Source organism: Dendronephthya gigantea, unplaced genomic scaffold, assembly GCF_004324835.1.
Source record: "Dendronephthya gigantea isolate DGI-Jeju-01 unplaced genomic scaffold, DenGig_1.0 000015F, whole genome shotgun sequence".
Classification (NCBI taxonomy): Eukaryota; Metazoa; Cnidaria; class Anthozoa; order Malacalcyonacea; family Nephtheidae; genus Dendronephthya; species Dendronephthya gigantea.
Window position 1 is genome coordinate 509,654 of NW_021163025.1, and position 20,318 is coordinate 529,971.

Consider the following 20,318-nt stretch of genomic DNA (forward strand, 5'->3'; position numbering starts at 1 on the left):
TTTATCTCTTTTAATAAAGAATTGCAAAGACAATGAAGATTTTTCAGATGGTGGGTAATCTTGTGTTTTATGCATTCATGCAACGCGGATCAGGACAGAATTGGCCAATCAGATTTGTGTATTTCGGAGTTAACTAGCATGTAACAAAGCAATATGTAGTTAAGAGTTTTATGCAACCGGTGCGTACTTACACAGCTCAAAAGCCTTTGACATCACATTTGCCTATAGAAACCAGGAGGTGCCAAGAGTTCTTTCTCTCCTGCAAGGATATTTTAAGCAGACACAAGTACGTATCAGCGAATTCTTATAAAATACTCAATGTAAATTCTGTATTCTGTTAAATTCTCTATCATCCATGTCTACGCTATATCTGAAGTTGCACTTACCCAACTAGGAATTCCACTGACGGAATTTACAGGCTGAAGTCAGGCTCTTCGGGTGAATACTACGACGTGTATTGTCAGATGACAGATATTGGGGCCTGTGGCGCAGGGGGATGGACTCTTGCCATGAAATTAAACGGAACTAAGGTAGGATTTGGCGTATTCCAAGAAAGCTAGAAATCGAACAAAAATGACTGCCCTCCTTAAGTTAATTCAGAAATAGGTTGCTGGCATTGATCGCTGGAATTCATCAATGTGTGATTTTTCATACAGCTAAATTACAAGTCGATGATCCACGTTTTATACAGAAAATTCCATCCCTGCATGAAGAGTTGAGGAAGCAATCTAGCGTTTACACCACCTCATTCTTTACCAATTAAAAAGTAATCTTATTTCATTTTTTTGTTAGAATACATTTACCTATGACTCTCCCCTGTGGACGAACAACGAGACATACGCGATACAAGATGGTCTGGAAGGACTGACAGAGAAAGAAAGCAAGTTGGCTTCGTATTGGAATACTCCGTTCACAAAGATATGCATGGGTATGTCTTATAACGGAACGAGAAAATGGATGACCTTTAACTACGCTGCAAGTTCGCTGTACAGTGTGATCGCGGACGGACAATTTAGGCCAACTACTGCTGGCCGAGCTGCATGGAAATCCCTGATCGTGGAATCTTCACTACAATATAACTGCAACAGAGAGGGGTTTAATGTGCGGTTCAATGGTGAATCGGCAATGCGAATCGGAATTGTTAGTAATAATGAACGCGACTGCGCATCGTGTGATTCTTGGATTGGCATCAGCAGAGGTTCTTTTACGACTGACGGTACCTGGCACAGTAGAATGGTTTGTGGCAATCATGCAAGCCACCATAGTCACGATAATGGAATTAAAAACTCCGTCACGTTCGGATATATTTTTGTGCAGTAATAAATATAACGCATAAGTAATAAATATAACCCACAGTAATAAATATAACACATAATAACACATGTGCGATTAACCGGCGTGTTTGATTAACCAATCAGGAGGAAGGTATACGCGGCCAGGAGTTACTTATGAACTTATGCACCGTTTAAGCTAAACGCCTTTCGAACGACCGGTCCCAGTATTTTAGAAAGCCTTGGATAAAAAAGTCGAAGGGAAATTGCGAATTTGACTGTAGCTATAGGAGAGGATGAAGGTTTATGTGAGCTTAACTCTCGTACATTTGATGAATCACCCTAAGGGGCACAACGTGATGAAGATTATGTGTATCTCGAAATTCTTAGAAGGGTAAGAAACAGTACATACCCTCGCATCCAGGCCTGTAGTTAAGGGACAAGTTTTAATTGCACGAATGAATGAGAGGAAAAGACCAACTACGTTTGAATGGTTACATATTCGTGCAATAATTATAATAACGCACAATCGTAAAAATCACTCAAACAATTTAAGATGTTGATAGTTCTATGGATAAATACTAGTTTAATATTAGTTGTATATATAAGTTTATATAACCCTGTTTACCAATGCTGTAATACTTTTATTATTATTATTATTATTATTTCAGTGCCATTTAGCTATACTGGTGTGGTAGCTAATAATCAAATCATGCTTTTCATGGAAATCAGGCTAGCTCGTTTCTTTAATACTTCAGTATTATTAAATATTTACGTGGTGTACCTACAAGCTATATTACTATTCATTATCTATTGTTTGATTTACTTTCAACGCGCGATCAAAATGCGATGTACAACTTAGGCCTTATGCCTGTTTTCCACTAGCGATATTTTTCGCGCGAAGCGAATTTATTCCTTTGTATCTGAGCAATTCGTTCCAGATGGTTGCAGTTGATAGCTCTGAAACAAAAGTAAAATGTCGTTTCGCGCGAAAATTATCGCTAGTGGAAAACCGGCTTTACTTTCTTAAACATTGGCGGATCCAAGGGTGTGCAGAATAAATTTCTACAGCTTAAATTCGGAATCGCATTGGTAGATTTTAATGTAAAAATATTTCAAATCTATAAGCAATAGCGTTGTTTTTAAGAGGTTTTGAATTTAAAATTAAGCTGTGTAATTTATTCTGCACATTCCTAGATCCGCCACTAGCTGATCTTAAAATACGCAACAAATCCTATCATCTTACATATGCAGCCCTTATCTTATGCCTGGCGGCTCTCAGACAAAAAAATAATGCAAACAAAAATCAATAATATACTTTGAAACAAATAACATGCAACGCTAGTTTCTTAAAACAAGTACGATCGTACTATAGTGGACCAGCTAGGAACTGCGTGACCGAGTTTCTGAACTGCATTGTATTTACAACAATAGAGAGGACAATGTATTTCCAATCGTTTGCGTTTACTTATATATAGGCTGAATATTAATGATATGTATATATTATTTGCTGCAAATATAGTCAAGAATTGCTTGTAACTTGCTTCAAAGGTGAAAAGTAAAAATTCGAACTCCGTCAATCGATGCGGAATATTGCTTAGAATAATTGTGCCAAGTTTCATTCCGATCAAACAAGTAATGATAGAGCCTTAGGGTTTTTTTAAAGAGCGTCGCCCCCTAACAACAACAACAACAACATGCACGCAAAAAAATTGGATGCTTTGTCTGTTAGTTTTTTAGTTCAAAACAATTAAAAATGTTTGAATTTTACACATAAAAAGTGTATTTTTGTAAGTTTGTGGTAAATTTTAGTAAATGTATTGGAAGGTTCGGAAAAATTACGCACGCCAGCTTAATGAAGAGAAAATCCCTTTGAATTTTCTGAACTTTTAAAAGACATTAACGGATTAACGTACACAAGTGAAATTAAAAGGTAAATCTTCGTCTAGCTCAAGCTTTACGGTTGCCCTTCATTTTGTTTATATATATGTCTGCATGTGTGTTGAAAAACATTGAAAGTTAATGCGATCCGGAAGACGCAAGCTGAGATCAAAGAAGGAAGCGTCAGCATTATACGCCAATCATACGAAAGAAGATTTGTAAACAAATAATTTCGATTTATTGCGAATTTATTACACAGTATACATTAAAAAGATAAACATTTAGGAGATCGTCATGCACGCTACAATGAAAACATGTCTGCTCTTCTTCATCTTAGAAAGCGTTGCTCTGAGTGAAAGCACAAACGAGGCCGTGTTTCGCAGACGTGTCGAAACTTATTTGCCGAATTGCGTTTTTCGTACCAAAAGAGCAAGGAGCGAGTCCGAGTGTAGCATTTACTGCCTACGTCATTCGTCCTGTTTTTCGGCAAACTACAAATTTACTTCACCTACAGATGGAATCTGCGAGCTCAACAGCAAGACGATAAAAGACCTGCCAAATGAAGATAAACATAATCCTGACTACGTTTATCTTGAAAAGGTGAGCAGAATGAGATTATAGTGAAGGAAAGTTGGCAACTTGACGTTGTTAATATTATCTCTGAGGGGGAAGAATGAAAATAGATCAAATTAAAACGGTTCATTTATGAACTTTTTATCAAAGTACATATACTAGGGCGACAAAAATCAGTGCATTGAAAGAGATGGGGAGTGTTTTTGTTATTGAATAAAGACGGTATATTTTCCGTCAGAATACATCTTCATTACTATGACTATGTTTGATGATCGAAAAATATATTTTTGTAATTTCATATATAATGTACACAATACAGGTGGTACTCGCAAATTTACATAATTTATTTATTTTCTCGTCTGACTGTCCCTGTCCATTTAAAAATATACACTGTTTGTCACGCGCCTTTCACACTAATGGATACTTAATTAATCTCGTCTACCGAGGTACCCGTACCGTACCAAAAATAACACAATTATATATTTGAAGACCGCAAGTTAGCTGGGAACTAAACCATTTTTCTTTAAATCATCGTCAGCTGATTTGATAAGGTGACGTCACGTAATGCCAACTATTTTAAGCCAGAATCCTGCTTGTAAAAAATCACTGATGCATTAAGGAAGAGCGAAACTCGGTTTCCAGTACATAATTGACTGACAAAATAATAGAGGTTTAAAGGGCCTTAATTTCGAGCGGAATTAAATGATAATTATTTACCTAAAACGAATGAAGTGCCAAAAATCATAATTGACAAAATAATAGCCTTTTGGGAAAACAGCGAACGACGTATTCAAAAGATAAAATCATATTTTGTCAAACGAACTATGAAGGAAATAATAACTCAGTTCTGCTGAGATTCAGATTTCTTATTCCCCAATATATCAGACTACAATTTAAAATAAATCTAATATTATCGTATTGTTTAAAGGTCTGGTCAAATGAAGAGAACGAGTTTTCACCTGGTGAGTTTCGTGTAATGTAAAATGATATCAGTTACAACCGAGGAAAAATATTTAGTTACGGTATATTTTGAATTATCATAGACACAAAAGAACAAGCTTCTTCCCCATCTTGCAAGGAACTGTTTCTTAAGCATGAGTGAGTTGAACTTTTATCAAATATATCCTAAGAATTAGCTTCATTTACCAATTACTTTCATCTGATTATTTTGTATTATTTTAACTTATCGCAAGCGCTTGTATCACGTGCTATATGTATAAACATTCTGCTTTACTTCCCTTTTTTAGATCATTGCCTGATGGTGTCCACACTCTACAGCAAAATTCCTCTTCGGCACCATATAAGGCATATTGTCACATGACAGATATACCAGGATGTGGGGGTGGGGGCTGGACACTAGTGATAAAGCTCGATGGGAATAAGGTTAGATCAAAAAAGTTTCTTTTTAACCACGCACAACTACATGCCTGGGATGCTACGATCGCCCTAATTCCAGCTTTTGTAGTCTTATGTTTAGTTTTTCTCGCTGAACAGCTAGAAGCGCTTCATATTGTAATCATGATGCATAAAGTATCTATGTATTTTCTTAGGATACATTCACCTACAATTCCCAACTGTGGACGAACAAGGAGACATACGGTATACAAGATGGTTTGGAAGGACTGGCAAAGAAAGAAAGCAAGTTAGATTCTTACTGGAAAACACCGCTCACTAAGGTTTGCCTCGGCATGTCGTATAACGGAAACAGAAAATGGATGAGCTTCAACTACACTGCCAATTCGCTGTACAGCGCGATAGCTGACGGCACATTTAGGGCAACTACCGCTGGCAGAGCTGCATGGAAATCTCTGGTCACGGACTCGTCACTACAAAGGAACTGCAACAGGGAAGGGTTTAATGTTTTTTCGAGAATGCGAATTGGATTATTTGCCAATCAAGAGAACGATTGTCACTCGTGCGACTCTTGGATTGGTTTTGGAACATTAATCAGTGGAAAGACTTGTGCTAATTATGCTTTCAACCACTCCCCTGACAACGGAAACAAAGACCTAGTGACATTCGGTTACATTCTTGTTCAATAATAAACTTCAAAGGACGTCTTACATTAAAGATCTAAGACTAAGTTCAGATAACTAACTTCGTATAAATTCTTGACACATGTCTGAAGAATGTTTAAGGTAAGGGAGCCTCGGAAGGAAGCTGAAATTTTAGTTGTAAATTTGCAGAAGTATACAATCAAATAATTAACTAATTAGGCTATTGATTCATCATCAAGGAATCCGTTGTCTGCACGAGTTTGCATAAAACTACATTGGACAGAACCAAAACCTTGCATGAATGTGCTTTAAGATCGAGACATTCCGGCTTCCGCCGACCAATGTTGAAGAAAATAATATAACGGCTTTAGCTTAATATGGCGAATATATCAAGAGATTTTTATAGCTGGTAGCTACACTTTCATCTTAACGGTAATTTAATTAATCTAAATGTATACATACAAGCGTACCGTGTACGATACAAATAAATTGTAGAACAAATGTATTTTCACTTCATTGGCATTTGAACGTAAATATATTTTCGCCGGCTGGAGATTGAAAAATACTACGGTATATCATTTTCCAATGATTAAAAACCATTGATTATATCTTAGATGTGTCGGAAATGATTAAATTTGATTAATTCGCAAAATATTCTCTCCTTGCATGTAAGGTATTGTTGCATGACAGATTATACAGGAAACAGTTTAAAATCCAAGTTATAAAAGCATGTAATTAATATTAATGCTGCTATATATTGTCGCATGGCAGATGCTTACAGGAAATAGTTTAAAATTCAATTTTAACGCAATAAATATTTATATTCCTATAATTATTAAAGACAAGCATTTATTATCTATCTAATAAACATGCAAGTTTCATTATTACAATTACGTACGTCAAAACATCATGTATATTGAATCAAAGCATATTTAGCAGCAATAGTGTTTGTAAACCACAATGAAGGAGGCATGCTTGCTTTTCCTCCTGTTAAGGAGCGCTATTCTGGGCGAATTCACAGACGAAGCTGTGTTTCGTAGGAGTGTTGGAAGTCACTTGGCGAATCACGTTTTTCGGACTGAAAAAGCAAAAAGTTATTCCGAATGTGGCATGTATTGCCTGCGTCATTCGTCGTGTTCCTCAGTGAATTACAAGATTGGCGGAGACGCCAAAGGTCGGTGCGAACTCAACCGAAAAACGACGAAAACGAGGAATGAAAAAGCGCATAACCCCGAATACATCTATCTTGAAAAGGTAAGAAAAACCAACGAATCTTTAACTTTAATCCTTAACCTAGCTTGATTATAAAATAGGGAAAAACATTAGGTCAACGTGAAATTTAAGGTTTCTCATCGGAATACTATAGTTTCTAATGCGATCACAATCTAATGCATTCATTCGATTGGATGAAAATTCTTTTGAAAGTTATTAAAATAGACTTTATTTGTGACAATAAATAATGTCAATCTTTTGCAACGAAAAACATTAAACACTTTTAATTTCGTACTCAATATTAAACATTTAATGTGGGCGATAAGCCAAATATAAAAAATAATTTTCCCGTCAATTTGGCCCTGTACGTTTATAGAAAATGGCATATTGCCCAACGACATTTAACTCTATATTGCAAATTGATATTTAAGTAAGATTTATTACCGTGAAATATTGTCGCGAGAGAAGTTAGACGAGTTATCCAATAGAAACTATATATCTTTGAGATCGCAAATCGCCTTGAATTTTATCTGTATTACTAATTTATTATTGTTTAAGGTGAGGACAGGACATGAAGTAATGCCTTCAGGTAAGTTTCGGTTGATCCCAAAGGATGGTGTGGTCAAAACAATGGGAAGTTCTCTAAGCTGAAGTAAAAACTAAAATCTGTGACACATTTCGACCAATTTGAAATAAGCGCCGCGACAGCAGTTCTCTTTTTAAAAATACGAGAAACGAAAGGAGAAACGAAAGGAGAAACGAAAGGAGAAGTGCAAGTGAACGTGGGCGAATTTTGTTCAGAATCATGGTTCACATTTCGAGGGATATTAGCGTTCTTTTTATATATTTCATTTTAATTACTTTTTAATTAAAGTAGTCAGTGTGATAGATATTCAAACACGCTGTTTTCAATTACAGAAGCGAAGCATATTTATCCCCCATCTTGCAAAGAACTACTTCACAAGAATACGTAAGTTGAAAATAAACCTAATCATAGGTGTAAAACGCACTAATGTGTCATCAATAATATCTGTGAAATGGACAATATATATTATTGCATTGAAGATCATTGCCTAATGGTGTCTACACTCTACAGCAAAATATCTCTTCGTCACCATATAAGGTATATTGTCATATGAAATATATCCCAGGATGCGGAGGTGCAGGTTGGACACTAGTGATGAAGCTCGACGGAAAGATGGTTAGATTCTTACACTGTTTCAATGTAGCACTGGTTTTACAAAATCACAAATACCACCAACAACACCGCTATTCTCATTTTTCTCTTAGGAAACATTTAAATATAGTTCTTCCTTTTGGACGAACAACGAGACATACGCGATACAAGATGGTTTGGAAGGACTGACTGAGAAAGAAAGCAAGTTGGCTTCGTACTGGAATACACCGTTCACAAAGATATGCCTGGGTATGTCTTATAACGGAGACAGAGAATGGATGAGCTTCGACTACACCGCAAGTTCGCTGTACGGCGCGATCGCAGACGGCCAATTCAGGGCAACCACCGCCGGCAGAGCTGCATGGAAATCTCTGATCGCAGAGTCCTCGCTACAGTTGAACTGCAACGAAGAAGGGTTTAATGTACTTTTAAGAATGCGAATTGGAATCTTCGCCAATAACGAAAACGAATGTTATTCGTGTGATTCTTGGCTCGGCTTTGGAACACAGGTCACTGGAAAGACTTGTGGAAATTTTGCTGTCCACTCACCCGATAACGGTTATAAAGATTTAGCGACATTTGGATATATTCTGGTTCAACCATGAATTTACAAGGAGAGGCCGTGAAAATGTCTCATTTGAAGGCGTCGTAAGAATGACAACGCTGTCTTGGGACCACAAATTATGCATAGCTATTGTCTCGCGTTTGGTGTTTCTTTGTTTTACAAGCGCGTCGTCGATCCGGGGTGGGGAAAACTACGAAAAATTCATCGTAAAGCGGCTCTTGCAAACTCTTTTTACCACATAAACAATCTCTCAATTCTCGTGGCGCACTTTGTAAGTTTACTATTAATAGTCTACCTGTTCAACTATTGCGCAAAATATAGCTACATTAAATTTTGTATGCACGGCACTGTGGATTGAAATTAGATTTTCCAGACAATGGCATAGAAAGTTGATGTATAGCTACTAAGGCTGGTTTACCCACTTAAGTTCCTACCCACTTAAATGCAAGTAAAAATTATTGATTGACAGGCAAATTAATTAGAAATTTCAAAAGGCCTTGAGACAGACTCATCTATCCTAAAATTCTTAGATTATATGCAGTAATAATCACTTATTTTTTTTAAAATGCTATTAATCGCCAAGTATCACTCAAACCTAAAAGGAAACCGCCTTCAGAAGCAGAGTGCGTGTGCATCCATCACTTTGTCTCCAATTATTGTAGACATAATCCTTTTACAGAAAACCTTAATCAATTAAATTGTCATAGAACTAAATTGCATGTCAGCCAGATATATAAGATAACCAATCAGTTGTAAAAGGCTGCATACAGCCTCCTAAATAATTAAGTGGTATATTTGACATTAAAATGATCGCATTTCTTTCATCCAGTTTAAAATGTACGCTCTACTTAAAGCATGTCTGCTATGTATAACAATGCTTGCGCTAAGCGAATGCACAGACGAAGCTATGTTTCGCAAACATGTTGGAAAGTACTTGGCGAATAATGTTTTTCGAACAGAAAAAGCGCAAAGCGAGTCTGAATGTAGCATGTATTGCCTACGCCATCGGTCGTGTTTGTCCGTGAATTATAAGACTGCTGGAAAACATAAAGGCAAATGTGAGCTGAACAGCAAAGTTGCAAAAGATCTATCGTCGAAAGAGAACGGACATTATTCTGAATATGTCCATCTTGAAAAGGTAGGAATAGTAATTTTACACTGTTAAATTTATGTGTTTCCATTAATCTTTATCTCAGGGCTTGTATTTTTGATGGGACAAAATCATAAAATTTTTTTTGAATTTTTTTCATTGACTTTCCAAGTAATCGCAAATACTTGCATGCATGCAGGCAGATGGCAAATAAAATTCTCAGCGCTATGCGTTATGGGCGTTTCTCGATTAAAAGCATTACACAAGCAAAGGCAAATTTGTGCTTAACGGCTTTTTAATTCAAGTGCACCGATGGGATATTCCACAAACGTTGGTAGGATGAGTTTGCATGATGTTGAAAAAGTTTCGTTGAAGAAAATGCGCTGCTTTTCACAATGACTTATATACCCCTATAGCTGTCATATATAGGAGTATAACAAGGAATATTTGAAGAAATGTACAAAAGACTACAATAGCTACATCGATCCCTTACTTCAAAGTTATAACGTAGCCTGTACGTGCACTTCAGGGATATTACATAACGGAATTAAATTTCTACTGAACTAATTTAATTGGTTTCAATTAAAGTTTGACAGCGAGGCATTTTGCGTGTGAACAGTTTGAAATGACATGAAGTTCGAATTCCAGCAGAACGTATATAATATATACGATGCAATAAGGGGAACACAATCTATTTGTGTATGGTCGTTCTATAATCGGGAAAAGAAAGAAATTCGTAAGAAACGTACGTCACAAAATGCACATTAATTGAACACAAACGGTTTTTACGTTATAGTATACAATGTACACGTGTACAGGTGGTACACGCAAATATACATAATTATCATCTCGTCAGGCTGTCCCTGTCCATTTAAAAATATACATTGTTTGACACGCCTTTTTCGCACTAATGGATATTTATTTAAGCTCGTCTACCGAGGTACCGGTACAAAAAATAACACAATTATATATTTGAAGACCGCAAGTTAGCTTGCCACTAAACAATTTTTTTTTAAATCATCGTCTGCTGATCTGATAAAGTGCCTCACATTTTAAACCAGAATCCTGCTCTTAAAAAGTCATTAATTTACAAGAGCGAAACTTGATCTCGAGTACATAATTGAATGACAAAATAATAGCCTTTTGGGAAAACAGCGAACGACGTATCAAAAAGATGAAATCATATTTTGTCAAAAGAAATATGAAGGAAATAATAACTCAGTTCTGATGAGATTTAGGTTTCTAATTCGCTAATAGTATCAGACTACAATTTAAAATAAATCTATTATCGTATTGTTTAAAGGTCTGGTCAAATCAAGAAAAGCAGTTTTCACCTGGTGAGTTTCGTGTGATGTAAAATGATATCAGTTACAACCGAGGAAAAATATGTAGTTACGGTATATTTTGAATTATCATAGACACAAAAGAACAAGTTTCTTCCCCATCTTGCAAGGAACTGTTTCTTAAGAATAAGTAAGTTGAACTTTTATCTAATATATCCTAAGAATTAGCTTCATTTACCAATTACTTTCATCTGATTATTTTGTAATATTTCATATTATCGTAAGATTAGCGTTTGTATCACGTGCTATATGTATAAACATTCTGCTTTACTTTCCCTTTTTTAGATCATTGCCTGATGGTGTCCACACTCTACAGCAAAATTCCTCTTCGTCACCATATAAGGCATATTGTCACATGACAGATATACCAGGATGTGGGGGTGGGGGCTGGACACTAGTGATAAAGTTCGATGGGAATAAGGTTAGATCAAATAATTTTCTTTTTAACCATGCACAACTACATGCCTGGGATGCTACGATCGCCCTAATTCCAGCTTTTGTAGTCTTGTGCTTAGTTGTTCTTGGTGAACAGACAGAAGCGCTTCATATTGTAATTATGATGTAAAAAGTATCTATGTATTTTCTTAGAATACATTCATTTATAATTCCCAACTGTGGACGAACAAGGAGACATACGCGATGCAAGATGGTTTGGAAGGACTGACAAAGAAAGAAAGCAAGTTGGCTTCGTACTGGAAAACACCGTTCACAAAGGTTTGCCTGGGTATGTCGTATAACGGAAACAGAAAATGGATGACCTTCGACTACACCGCACGTTCGCTGTACAGTGTGATCGCAGACGGCCAATTCAGGGCAACGACCGCTGGCAGAGCTGCATGGAAATCCCTGATCGCGGAGTCTTCACTGCAGTTGAACTGCAACAAGGAAGGGTTTAATGTACTCCAAAGAAGTAAAATCCGTATTGGTATCGTTGCAAATGAACAAAATGATTGTAACTCGTGCGATTCATGGCTTGGATTTGGAACAGCGATCAATGGGAAGACTTCTGGCAATGTCGCCGCCTACTCAACGGACAACGGTGACAAAGATTTAGCGACATTTGCATATTTTCTCGTTCAATAGTTACCTAAAATACTTTGCGTATTTCTTGAGTCTGGTCTCAATTCAGAAAATACTAGGCACTCGGATTACGACACGACAAAAAAAATACGTAGCTTGTATAATTTGCAAAGGTTGTTTCGAAGATGGTAATCCATCTCCATCGCGCTGTCAGTCTATTCTATTATTAAGGCGAATTGGTTTTTAGTTGTCGAACGATATCCTTTTCGTAACATATGAAAGAAAAATTAGCAAATATCGACGTCTCCTCCAAAATCATGGTGCAATTGATATTTAATGGATAATAGGCTATTCAACAAGCCCGTTGTTTGACAAAGCATCCAACGTTCTCGTCATGTTCAACGTTTGTCATCTATGCGACGTGCTATTGTTCTAAATAGTAGTGAGTATGGGATATACAACGGCAACGGCAAAATATATTCACCTAATACTGCGGTATATTCGAAGAAAAAAAGGAGTTAGTATCGACTTGATTTGCCTCTTCAAGTTTCTTCTTCCTCTGAAACAGTTATTAACTGGTATAAATATGGTCGATCAGCAAAATTGTTTCTAACACTCCAAACAACATCGAACCCATTAACTGTTGCCGCGTTGTCTTGTACCGTGAAATTGGTGTAAGTCACGATGCCGTTTCACCAACTACGGCAGTGTGCAACGTTAAAGGCCACGTAATTTACTTATTTTTTTGTCTTGATCAATGTCTTAAAGGATCGGTGTTGAAGTAAAAACTAAAATCTGAGACACATTTCGAACAATTTCAAATTAGCGCCCTGGAATATTGGTCGACAGCAGTTCTGTTTTTAAGAATATTGCATGCAAATTTGTCCCTTCTTTCATTACCACGATTGGACGTAGACTTTCGCAAGACGTATTAGAAACAGGACAGACCCCAGCGGTACTCATTATATATATACTTGTGTCATGAGGGAAGGACCTGGAGACGTCTCTAATGGTTTGCACGCAGGATTAGCTTTTCAAAAAATTCATCATAAGCCGGCTCTTGTGTACTCTTTTTACCACATGCATAAACAATTTCCCAATTCCCATGGTGCACTTTGTAAGTTTACTATTAATAGTTTATCTGTTGAACTAATGCGCAAAATATAACTATATTTATATGCACGACACTCGTGATTGAACTTAGATTTTCCTGTCAGTGGGATGGAAAGTTGATGTATAGCTACTAAGGCTAGTTTACCCACTTAATTTCTTATACTCGCTTAAATGCAAGTAAAAATTATTTATTGACAGCCGAATTAATTAGAAATTTTAAAAGGCCTTGAGGCAGACTCATCCCCACTATCTTAAAATTCTTAGATTATATGCAGTAATAATCACTTAAAATGCTATTAATCGCCAATTATTATTCAAACCTGAAAGGCAACCATCAGAAGCAGAGCGCGTTTGTATCGATCATTTCGTTTTAAACTATTGTAAACATCAATAATTTTACAGAAAACCTTAATCAATTAAACTCTCATATATAACTACCATGTCATAATTTTTGTAAGGCGTGCAGCCTCGTAAATAATTAAGTGATATACAGGGTGTATAAAAAAGAAGATCTTTAGAAATTAAGCTAAGTTAATTTAAATGCCCCGTCACTACTCTAAGCCTTCGGATGCGTAAAATATTGTCAGATTTGTGCATATATTACATAACTTTGTCACAAGCACAAAAGCCATTACAGTTGGTTTGACATTACAGTCGGATTCAAGTTTTTCAACAAACATTACACGTTCGAGTTCCGAACCATATTTGGAAATTGACAAGTGGGCGGGGAAATTGCCAATTACGTTAGGAAGTTCAAAACAAACTTCCGGACTTCGACTTATAATTTGGAAGTTAATTTTTTGTAAACAACTTGCAAGTTGCAAAACAAGTTAACTATGAATAACCCGACATCAAGACCAAGCGGTCCCGATTAATATCAGAAAAGTAATAGTAAATTTGTTCATAATAATCCATCCGTTGTGATAATACGGTGACAGACGCAGTTTTTTATGACATCTTCGTTAGAACTGACGAAATGAATTTCCAAATTTCAAGTCGAAGTTCGGGAGTTTGTTTGGAACATGCTAACGTAATTGGCGATTTCCCCGCCCACTTGTCAATTTCCAAATATGGTTCGGAACTCGAGCGTGTAAAGTTTGTTGAAAGCGACTGTTAAATGATCGAGAACACAGCTTAAAATGTACGCACTACTTAAAGTATGTCTGCTATGTATAACAATGCTTGCGCTGAGCGAATGCACAGACGAAGCTATGTTTCGCAAGCGTGTTGGAAAGTACTTGCCGAATAATGTTTTTCGGACAGAAAAAGCGCAAAGCGAGTCAGGATGTGGCATGTATTGCCTACGCCATCGGTCGTGTTTGTCCGTGAATTATAAGACTGCTGGAGTTCATAAAGGCAAATGTGAGCTGAACAGTGACGTGTTAAAAGATCTGTCATCGAAAGAGAACGCACATTATTCTGAATATGTTTATCTTGAAAAGGTAGGAAAATTTTACACTGTTAAATTTATGTACCTTCATTAATCTTTATCTCATGGCGTGTATTTTCGATTGGAAAATCAATGACATATTTGTACATAGTTCTCACAAGATAGGATAGAAATATTAGTATAACAAGGCCTTTTTTGAAGATATGTAGCTACAAAAACTGTACAATATATTTATCTCTCACTTCAAAGTTACAATGTCGCCTATACGTGCACGTCAGGGAGTTTTTTCAGGGCTTCTTAAATAATTAGAATATAATAATCAGTTTGTAGTTGCACCATGGACGTATATTCACTAACGCAATTAAAGCATCCGGTCGATCAGTTTACTCGGGCCTTCATCGTCAATCTCCATATTTCTCCCGTCTCGAATTTCCGACTGCATGACTGTAAAACGAGGTTTTAGAAAATTGATTTATAAATCTATAGCTTTGGGATGTTCTGTTGATTCGATTAATGGAATTTTTCCAAATTTGTCTGTAACTACGCAGAAATTATAGATGTAACTATAATTCCTCTCCACTTCAAATATTACAGGTAAGAGTTTCTTTTCGCGACTTGGAGGCGCTGCGCAGGTGCTTTGCAGGTCTCGTGTTTCATCTGCGTTGAATTCTTTAGACGGGTATTTTTTGCTCGTATACATGTTTTCTGCTTTAGCACATTTTAGAAGTTTTTTTTTATTTCTTACAGTGTCATTTAAGGGTCCAAAGGGTATTGAAAAAAACCTTATGATCTGTCACTATGCTTCAATTTTACAGATCAACAGCGATTCAGCGTGCGTCATCTATATACCTTTCTAATATTATATCAATATACAAACAAATCACAAAAGGATATCTCATATTGGCATATTTACCCATATAGCTGTCATATATAGGAGTATAACCAGGAATTTTTGAAGAAATGTACAAAAGACAATAATAGCTATATCCATCCCTTACTTCAAAGTTATAATGTAACCTGTACGTGCACTTCAGGGATATTACACAATGGAATTAAATTTCTACTTAACTACTTTAATTGATTTGAATTGAAGTTTGACAGCGAGGCGTTTAGCGTGTGAACATTTGAAATGACATGAAGTTCGAATTAAAACAGAACGTATATAGTATATACGATGCAATAAGGGGAACACAATCTATTTGTGTATGGTCGTTTGATGATGGGGAAAAGAAAGAAATTCGTAAAAAACGTACGTCACAAAATGCACATTAATTGACAACAAACGGTTTTTACGTTATAATATATAATGTACACATGAAAAGGTGTAACACGCAAATTTACATAATTATTATCTCGTCAGGCTGTCCCTGTCCATTTAAAAATATACATTATTTGACACGCCTTTTTCGCACTAATGGATATTTATTTAAGCTAGTCTACCGAGGTACGGGTACAAAAATAACACAATTATATATTTGAAGACCGCAAGTTAGATTGCCACTAAACCATTTTTCTTTAAATCATCGTCTGCTGATTTATTTCTGATAAAGTGAATCACGTAATGCCGACTTATTTTAAGCCAGAATCCTCCTATTAAAAAATCATTAACAAGAGCGAAACTCGATCTCCAGAACATAATTGACTGACAAAATAATAGCCTTTTGGGAAAACAGCGAACAACGTAATCATATTTTGTCAAACGAAATATGAAGGAAATAATAACTCAGTTCTGATAACATTTAGGTTTCTGATCCGCTAATATATCAGACTACAATTTAAAATGAATCTATTATCGTATTGTTTAAAGGTCTGGTCAAATCAAGAGAACGAGTTTTCACCTGGTGAGTTACGTATAATGTAATATGATATCAGTTACAACCGAGGAAAAATATGTAGTTATGGTATATTTTGAATTATCATAGACACAAAAGAACAAGTTTCTTCCCCATCTTGCAAGGAACTGTTTCTTAAGAATAAGTAAGTTGAACCTTTATCTAATGTAACCTAAGAATTAGCTTCATTTACCAATTACTTTCATCTGATAATTTTGTATTATTTTAGATTATCGCAAGTTTAGCGTTTGTATCACGTGCTATATTTATAAACATTCTGCTTTACTTTCCCTTTTTTAGATCATTGCCTGATGGTGTCCACACTCTACATCAAAATTCCTCTTCGCCACCATATAAGGCATATTGTCACATGACAAATATACCAGGATGTGGGGGTGGGGGCTGGACACTAGTGATGAAGCTCGATGGGAATAAGGTTAGATCAAATAATTTTCTTTTAACCAGATCTAGATTTCTAGGATATTACGATCGCCCTAATTCCAGCGTTTGTAGTCTTGTTCAGTTTTCTCGCTGAACAGCCAGAAGCGCTTCATATTGTAATTATGATGCATAAAGTATCTACGTATTTTCTTAGAATACATTCATTTACAATTCCCAACTGTGGACGAACAACGAGACATACGCGATACAAGATGGTTTAGAAGGACTGACAAAGAAAGAAAGCAAGTTGGCTTCGTATTGGAATACTCCGTTCACAAAGATATGCCTGGGTATGTCTTATAACGGAAACAGAAAATGGATGAGCTTCGACTACACCGCAAGTTCGCTGTACAGTATGATCGCAGATGGTCAATTCAGGGCAACGCCCGCTGGCCGAACTGCATGGTTATCCTTGATTGCAGATTTTTCGTTACAACCAAACTGCAACGTGGAGGGCTTTAATGTTAGGGAATATCGCGAGTTGCGAATTGGATTCGTTGGCAACAATGAAAACGACTGTCGCACCTGCGATACTTGGATTGGAATGGGCATTGCTCATGCGGGAATGATTTGTTCTGCTAGCGGCACGATTGGCGGTGGGCAATGGCAAATATTAAAGACTTTTGGGTATATTCTTGTTCAGTAACAATCGTAATGTTATAACAGTCCGGTCACTTACACTGGACCATAATCCTATTAAACTGAGTTAAAAACTAGGAAAATTCACCAATATTGCTGTTAAAAGCATCCTGCAATTAGTGAAATTCGAAAGTTTACTTGCGAAATATCGAAAAACCTAATTTTGCAGTTTAATTTTGGCAAATCTTATATTAACAAGATGCCTGTTCTGTTGTTAACTTCGGCGTACCGTGCACGTTCTGGTCTTCAATATAAGGGAACATAAACAATACAGTTCATACTCATTTAGATGGCTTGCCAACCTACTAATCGCATCATGCGAGCGAAATCGAATCGCGCAACGGAAAATTAGCCAAAGCTGTGCACCACAACTCTTGGGAGACAAAACTGTGACGTACATAAATACAGGTAAAAGGAAACCGCCATCAGAAGGAGAGTGCGTGTGCATCCATTACTTTGTTTTAAATTATTGTAATTTGTAAACATAAATCCTTTTACCGAAAACTTTAATCAATTAAACTGTCAAATAACTAAATTGCATGTCACTGATGTCAGCCACATAAATAAAAGAACCAATCAATTGTGAAACGCAGCCAAGTAAATAATTTAGTGGTATATACGATATTTGATATTTGATTTGATAATTTCTTTAACCCAGTTTAACATGTACGCTCTACTTAAAGCATGTCTGCTATGTACAACAATGCCTGCGCTGAGCAAATGCACAGACGAGGCTGTGTTTCGCAAGCGTGTTGGAAAGAAAGTACTTGGCGAATAATGTTTTTCGGACAGAAAAAGCGCAAAGCGAGTCAGAATGTGGCATGTATTGCCTACGCCATCGGTCGTGTTTGTCCGTGAATTATAAGATTGCTGGAAAACATAAAGGCAAATGTGAGCTGAACAACAAAGTTGCAAAAGATCTGTCGTCGAAAGAGAACGGACATTATTCTGAATATGTCCATCTTGAAAAGGTAGGAATAGTAATTTTACACTGTTAAATTTATGTACTTTTATGCATGGCTTGTATTTCCGAATTGACAAAATAATTGTTTCCAATTAGTCAACGCACATAGTACTTGCATGCAGGCAGCAGATGGCTTATAAAATACTCAGCGCTGCAAGATTATTTCATCACAATGTGTATTTTTCAGTTAAAAGCATTACACAATGAAATCAAATTTGTGCTTGATGGCTTTTTAATTAAAGTGCGCCGATGGGATATTTGACAAACGTTGTTAGGATGAGTTTGTATGATATTGAAAACGTTTGGTTTTAGCAATGCCATAAGATATAGAATATAGGAATATTATGTAGAATTTTTTAAGTAATGTACAGAAGACTACAATATATTCATTCCTCACTTCGAGGGATGAACGTAGCCTGTGCGTGCACGTCAGGGATTTTTTTTCAGGCTGCGAGAATCCTGACAGCTGCATGTACATTCATTAACGCAATTAAAGCATCCGGTCGATCAGTTTACCCGAGCTTTCATTCCGGCCCGCAATCTCCATCTATTTCTCTTCTCAAATTTACGACTGACGGTCAAAAGAGGTTTCAGAAAATTGACGATGGGACGTTCATTTGATTCGATAAATGGAATTTCCGAAATTTGTCTGTTATACGACGCAGAAATTATAGCTAATTCCTACTCTCCACTTAAAAGAGTCCTCTTAATTTCAGCGCGCTATTGCAGTATAAATAGCTTTTTAATAAATTCTCATTTACGTATGAAAGGAGACAATCGTTATTGAAATATTATATATTATATTGAAATTGATATATAGTAATTATGTTATACATATGCACGTATATTAAAATGGGCATTTTCTTTACCGCCAAGCAAAATGTACGCCTTACTAAAAGTCTGTCTACTATTTATCACCTTGAAAAATCCTGCGCTAAGTAAATGCATGGACGAAGCTGTGTTTAGGAAACATGTTGGAATCTATCTGGCGAACTACGTTTTTCGGACAGAAAAAGCGAAAAGCGAGTCAGAATGTGGCATGTATTGCCTGCGTTGCCTGGCGTGTTTGTCAGCGAATTATAAGACTGCTGGAGTTCGTCAAGGCGAATGTGAGTTGAACAGTAATGTTGCGAAAGATCCTTCGACGAAGAAAAATAAACTTTTCTCTGAATATGTTCATCTTGAAAAGGTAGGAATAGCCGGCGAAACGATAGACAGTCCGTATATCATTTATGTATAAGTTATCCTTGGTATTAATTAACAAAAATGAAAATATCAAAGTTAATACAGCTAAACTTCCACTGACTTAAGATATACTTTCGATCAGGAGAAATTATGAAAACTATAAATAAACTTCGATTTAAAACCTATATTTACATATTTTCATGCATGTGGCAATATGCAATTTTCAGTATCCTACATAAATATATTCCCCATCGCGTATGTGGCCTATGTTGCATGTCTGTTAAAATAGTAGCCTACATAATGGAATAAAATTTATACTTTAATTCGTTTTAATTAAAGATAACGAAGCATTTAGCGTGTGAACATTTGAAATGACATGAAGTTCGAATTAAAATAAAACGTATATATAATAATAATATATACGATGCAATAAGGGGAACACAATCTATTTGCAAAGAAATTCGTAAGAAATGTATCGTACTAAATAAATATATCCTGCCCTGCATAGTGATATTCTTGGGCATAAAAAGGATTCTTCCTCTGATAGTGCATGGGAACCCTGATGACTGCAAGCAGGTGTATTCGATGTTTTTTGCTCCGGCGCCAGCGACGGAGCTGAAAATTC

General features: G+C 36.3%; 4 protein-coding genes across 4 annotated transcripts; all 4 read left to right on the top strand.

The window, feature by feature from the left end:
- Nucleotides 1-270: 270 nt before the first annotated feature.
- On the top strand, nt 271-6,180 carry LOC114520163. Its single transcript, XM_028540387.1, has 9 exons — nt 271-286; nt 395-530; nt 793-1,316; nt 1,662-1,665; nt 3,438-3,752; nt 4,654-4,687; nt 4,769-4,823; nt 4,973-5,108; nt 5,276-6,180. The coding sequence occupies exons 2-9, from the start codon at nt 465-467 to the stop codon at nt 5,765-5,767; spliced, it is 1,626 nt and encodes a 541-aa protein (XP_028396188.1). The 5' UTR covers nt 271-286; nt 395-464; the 3' UTR covers nt 5,768-6,180.
- Nucleotides 6,181-6,832: 652 nt separating this feature from the next.
- Nucleotides 6,833-8,716, top strand: LOC114520164 (uncharacterized skeletal organic matrix protein 5-like). Its single transcript, XM_028540388.1, has 5 exons — nt 6,833-6,976; nt 7,493-7,523; nt 7,853-7,904; nt 8,000-8,135; nt 8,225-8,716. Exons 1-5 carry the CDS (start codon nt 6,833-6,835, stop codon nt 8,714-8,716), a joined length of 855 nt encoding a protein of 284 aa, XP_028396189.1.
- Nucleotides 8,717-9,550: 834 nt separating this feature from the next.
- On the top strand, nt 9,551-12,256 carry LOC114520165. The gene is made up of 5 exons (XM_028540390.1): nt 9,551-9,814; nt 11,070-11,103; nt 11,185-11,239; nt 11,395-11,530; nt 11,698-12,256. The coding sequence occupies exons 1-5, from the start codon at nt 9,551-9,553 to the stop codon at nt 12,190-12,192; spliced, it is 984 nt and encodes a 327-aa protein (XP_028396191.1). The 3' UTR covers nt 12,193-12,256.
- A 4,156-nt stretch (nt 12,257-16,412) lies between these two features.
- Nucleotides 16,413-17,551, top strand: LOC114520166 (uncharacterized skeletal organic matrix protein 5-like). Its single transcript, XM_028540391.1, has 4 exons — nt 16,413-16,473; nt 16,555-16,609; nt 16,765-16,900; nt 17,060-17,551. Exons 1-4 carry the CDS (start codon nt 16,413-16,415, stop codon nt 17,549-17,551), a joined length of 744 nt encoding a protein of 247 aa, XP_028396192.1.
- Nucleotides 17,552-20,318: the final 2,767 nt, after the last annotated feature.